The sequence below is a fragment of the Gymnoscopelus microlampas genome (assembly GCF_963454915.1).
Source record: "Gymnoscopelus microlampas genome assembly, chromosome: 5".
Classification (NCBI taxonomy): Eukaryota; Metazoa; Chordata; class Actinopteri; order Myctophiformes; family Myctophidae; genus Gymnoscopelus; species Gymnoscopelus microlampas.
Genome location: NC_139942.1, coordinates 15,199,354 through 15,204,901, shown reverse-complemented (window position 1 = coordinate 15,204,901; position 5,548 = coordinate 15,199,354). Strand labels below are relative to the sequence as shown.

At 41.6% G+C, this 5,548-nt stretch overlaps 1 protein-coding gene across 1 annotated transcript; it reads left to right on the top strand.

Moving 5' to 3' along the window:
* Positions 1-3,956: 3,956 nt before the first annotated feature.
* On the top strand, positions 3,957-5,092 carry LOC311045945 (beta-1,3-galactosyltransferase 2-like; the record flags this gene model as incomplete). The annotated part of the gene is made up of 1 exon (XM_084058016.1): positions 3,957-5,092. One exon carries the CDS (start codon positions 3,957-3,959, stop codon positions 5,013-5,015), a length of 1,059 nt encoding a protein of 352 aa, XP_083914142.1. The 3' UTR covers positions 5,016-5,092.
* Between the last annotated feature and the right edge of the window lie 456 nt (positions 5,093-5,548).

Genomic DNA, 5,548 nt, shown 5'->3' with positions numbered 1-5,548 from the left:
CTGTCTGTGGTCAAATGCACACATTTGATGACTCCGATACTCATGCATTAATGCGAAGTAAAGAAACGTCCTCTGATGACTGAGAATGTCAATGCAGTACATGATCAGACAAGAACAGTATTTTGACAACTACATAGAGAGGGATGTTATAGTAGGGTTGCAGTGCATAAACCCCTCATTACAAAGTCAAATGCACATTTCACAGTTCAGTTGTTCGAAAACCATCGAAGCACTGGTCTACAGAGATGTGGAAAGAATGATATGTTCAGAAGAGTTATCTTTCACTATATTCTTCACAAGTGGGTGAGTCTATGAGTGGTTTACACAGAAGAACAGGCCTGAATTATTGACTCCTACAGTGAGGGGACATTTCCTCCTATGGTTTGGGTCAGAGTGCTCATATTGTGCATATTGGCTCACTGGAAACACTTCAGCTGCACCAGTGGGTCTAAAATTCAGGTCCAAATGGCCCCTTACGGATGTGTAACTCTGAGAGTGTACAAATGGTTCCATTTGTACACTCTCAGAGTTATGGGGGTCGTGGAAATGTAAAAGTCTGAGAACTACTGTGCTACACTAAATTGAACAGAGCCTTCATTAGTATCATTGGTAACACCTGTGAAGGAAGTGATAATATTGCTGCTGTGCATAGAACCTATTGCTCAAATCAGAGAGAATTTAGGAGACTGCATTTGAAAGCTTAGTTGTCTCAACCCATGTTTTGAACTTTAAGCCTTGTACTGTAAGTAAATCTATAATTGAGAGAGTAATGAGTCATCATAGTTCCACACTATTGTTTGCTGTGTTATTTACAAGATGGTTTGGCCACCATCGAATGGTTGCATATATTATGTGTCTTAGAGAATTCTAATTGAAGACTTTTAAATGATGATGCAGTTTTCAAGTGACACTGTTGTAACTTTACAATCTATAACCTATGTCTGAAATTAGAGTTTCCTGGCCGTTGATGTTGATGCTATCAGGGCTCTTTGCCACACCTTAGCTTTACCTGAATTGACACAACAAACTTGTCAAGAATGTACCGGTGCATGACATGTATATTTGTGAATTTCCACATACTGTAGATATCAATAAATACATGTGTACATATGTATGGTGATACAGGTGAAGTGGGACACTTAACATTTGCTCCTGTATTTGCTATTTATGTGTATTGTGGTATGGGGAAGGCCCAATACAAGTCATACTAATCGGTCACTCCCACAAACGTTCAGGAAGAGACAGACTCTGTCATGACAGGCTGGGCATTTCATCTTAATAATTTACAAAGGCTTTGGCCTCAAAATATACCTAAAGTATCTAAACTAAAAGTACTCATTATGCAGAATGTCCCGTTTCACAAGGTATATATAAAATGTATTCAAATCTTTTGAAAATAGCAGATATACAAGCTCACAACACGTTGCGATCTTGTAGATCAGTTATTTTCAAATAATAAGTTTGAATCGGGCTGAAGTGGTTAATGTGTGTTTTATAATAATCAAATCTACAAAGTAACAAGTAACTAAAGTTTTCAATTAATTGTAGTGGAGTAAAAAGTACAATATTTCCCTCTGGGATGCAGTGTAGTGGAGTAGAAGTAAAAGTATTTAAATGTGTAAATACTCCAGTAAAGTAAAAGTACCTCACAATTGTACTTAAGTACAGTACTTGAGTAAATGTACTTAGTTACTTTCCACCACTGCAACTTGATGGCACCCATAGGTCAAGATGATTTGAGGAAAACTATTGTTTTGGCTCAGTAGCCCTAGCAACAAGGTATGTGTTCATTATACTAAACATGTGTCACTGCCACTGGAATACTAAACATCCATTGCTGTGGAAAACACATCACAAAGGCAACTACGCAAATGACAATAATATGTATGTTTACATAATGTCTGAAATAGTATATTGCATATGCCACATACTGTATTACCATAATAAAAAAAGCATAGGCTTTGGTGTGCAAAGGTTTGGTGCACTATCAATTTAGGCTACATAAATATTGTACTTTTACTCCACTACAATTATTTGAAAACCACCATTTGTGATCTTGTTTTAGGTTTATTTTCATGCTGTGTTCCCTATGTATGTAATGTATGTATATGTACATAATCTATGTAATGTATGTTAGGGACCAGTCGAAATTTACAGAAGGGGTTCCCTGGAGGAAAATAGGGGAGGGTCATGCCTTTCTAATTTTAGTCCAAGGGAGGGTCAGCTAATTTGACTTTGAATCCAAGGGAGGGTCATGCAATTTTGAATGATAAAATAGTCAGTTTTTTATATACCTTTTTAGTACAACAGAACAGTGGTCAATGACCCCTCTCTATTTCAAAGGATACAAAGGATTCACCCTAGAGCCTAGGGTCTGCCTGACGTTTCTTCCAGTTAAGCGTTAAGCAAGTTTTTCGTTGCCACTGTAGCAAAATTGCTTGCTCAGGGTGGGATGTCGGGTCTCTTCTCTACATGTAAAGTGTCTTGAGACAACTTGTTGTGATTTGACACTATAATAAAATTGAATTGAATTGAAATTAGGCTTGGGGGCACCCACCAAGCCAAGATTTACGTTTTTTTAAATAATAGAAAAATATACATATTTGGGCCTATTTACGATATTTGTTCGTAAATAGTGCCTAAATAAAGTGACTAAAAGGGTGCGTATTTTCGATTAGCACAAATGGACGTGCGTGCCAACCGTGCATAAGTTGGGAGTGAAACCCGTTTTTATTTAGAACTTAATATACATGAACTTAAATAGACTTTAACGTGTGTGTGCGGGCAGGGGTGATGGCCTCCATAAGATGAATTTGAGGGCGGAACACACGTGTTGCATGATGAACAAAAAATATGATGAATGTAAAAACGTCAGAGGCTTGACATGTTTGACATTTCAAATCCGTTTCAATATGCAAATAACTCGACCTGTATTGTTAGAAGGGTGCATTCCAGATAATAATGATAAGGAGTGCTGCATACTGTACATTCCTATATAATAGCCTATTATCTGTACCATGAAATTATAAACCGGTTTCTGCATAAACCTATTATTAATAGGTTTATGCAGAAACCGGTTTATAATTTCATGGTACAGAAAGTACATGACGCAAACTTGCGTGCAAAATGCACATGCAACGGCCACGTGAATGACAATGACGTGTTAACTTACATTTCTTTAATAAGACTTTCAGAGTCTCTCTCTCTCTCTCTCTCTCAGTGGCTCTAACAAGGGGTTAAATTCATTCTCCTGCTATGCCACAAAAATGTGGAACGTCCTGCCAACAGTCGTAAGGATAAAAGCTTGCTGCTTGCTTACAGAGGAATCAAACTAAACTGAATCATAACTCACCGCCCATAATAGAGGACCTTCCTATCATAGGAGGGTACATTCACAACTCGCAGAATTAGATAGATCTCTAGATTAGAGAGCTGCCGTCACATTACTTCCACGCTTTATGCAGCTGTGAGAAGCTGCTTGCGACTTCCCTGACCAATGTGACTGAGGTTTTTGTTTTAGGCTACACTGGCCACCCATCAATGATAGCGACTATAGCGAGTTAACACTAACAGACATTACCGAAGGCAGGTTTGTAACATTGGCACATTACTGCATGCATGGCCATAGAAGAGTAGTTTTCTTCTAGCATTAGCTTAGGTCACTTTCTGTATATCTGGATCGACCTGTTTTTGTGCACCTTCTTCACATGTCTTCAAAGTAGTTGCAATTCCATTGGTGATTCTAGCACCGCATGCCTTGCATACGATTCTTGTATGGTTGCATTCCACCTCATAATCCAAAGACCCTCAGCTTGGGGGTGTGGTCAGTATGCCCGCCCCTACAAAAACAACTTCTTCTTTCTGACGGTTTGAGGTTGAGAAGCTGCTTGCGACTTCCCTGACCAATGTGACTGAGGTCCAAGTGGATTAAAGGTCCCACAGAGCCTCTGGACACCATGCAGTGGAGGACGCATCTCCTGTTTCTCCTCTTACTCCTGGGGGTCATGGTCTTTCTGGTCCATCGGCCGTGGTGGAGAGAGCTTCCCGTGGAACTTTATAATAACATCAGATTCTGGCAAGATGCGGATGACTCCTCTCCTCAGGGGGAGACAGGTCTGGAGAACTCTCTGGCAGCTAAAGCCATCCAAAGTGAAGAGGGCGGCCTAAGTGGCATGCTGTCCCCCGGGTCGTACTCCTACATCATCAACGAGGCAAACAAATGCCCAGAGGGGAAAGCACAACCATTCCTGGTGTTGCTGATAAACATCCGTGTCTCTGCGGTAGAGGCACGGGACGCCATACGGCAGACGTGGGGCAATGAGAGCCTCGCTCCAGGCTTAGGAATCATCCGGCTGTTCCTGCTGGGGGCGAGTGAAGGCGAGCTGGGACGCCTACATCAGATGAACGTGGAGTCCGAGAGCCAGAAGCACCACGATATCCTTCAGAAGGACTTCTTGGATACCTACAACAACCTGACTATAAAGACACTGATGGGGATGAACTGGGTGGCCATGCATTGTCCACAGGCCAGATTTGTAATGAAAACTGACGGTGACATGTTTGTCAACACCAATTACCTCATCCACAAGCTGCTCAGACCCGAACTAAATCCTAATCCTAAGAACTACTTCACAGGATGTATCGTGAGAGGCGAATTACCGATCAGAGACAAAAACCATAAGAATTACTTGTCCCCGGAGGAGTACCCGGGTGAGGAGTACCCCGCCTGGCCCTCCGGTTCAGGTTACGTGTTCTCCGGAGACATGGCGGCGAAAATCTACCGAGCCTCTCTGAGCATTCCCCGGCTGCATTTGGACGATGTGTACGTGGGGATCTGCCTGGCCGAGCTACGGATCGAGCCCACACCGCCGCCCAACGAGTTGCTGTTCAACCGCCGGCGAGTGGAATACTCCAGCTGCAAGTACAGCAACCTGATCACGTCCCACGGGTTTCAACCCAGTGAGCTGCTCAAGTACTGGCACGATCTGCAGAACAGCGCCTGTATCAACGCCTAGGGCTGGGGACAAAACTGCTTCACCTCGGTTATGATGTGTACTGTGGGCGCAATTATTAAAATTTGATTTTATTATGATTATGATTGAAGTTGAGCGGATAGGGTGAGTTGACCATATACACAATAGTTGTTTAGTTAAAGCAGCAATGTGTAACTTTCCTCTTCTACCCTGGATTTCAACTGGTTTTATTCGCAAGTGCTGGATTTTTTTACCATTGATTGAGCTAATAGAACCTGCCTGCTTGCTCAGGGTATAAATTGAATCTTGACCATCAGGTCAAAATTCGTGTCAGATCCTGTGTTTAGGTGAGACATGACCTTTGACACAATCTAAATGTCTCAATAGAAGAGCAGGGAGACAAAATACAACCACCCCAATTATATAAGTTATGTTGTATTAACATACTCAACCATACAGATTGGACAAAATGTAAATGTATTCATTAAAAAAAACTTACCCAGTGAGGCTTTAATATCACTAGGGCTGACTTAGTGATAATAAAGAAGTGAATGAAAGCAGCCTGTAACTGCAAG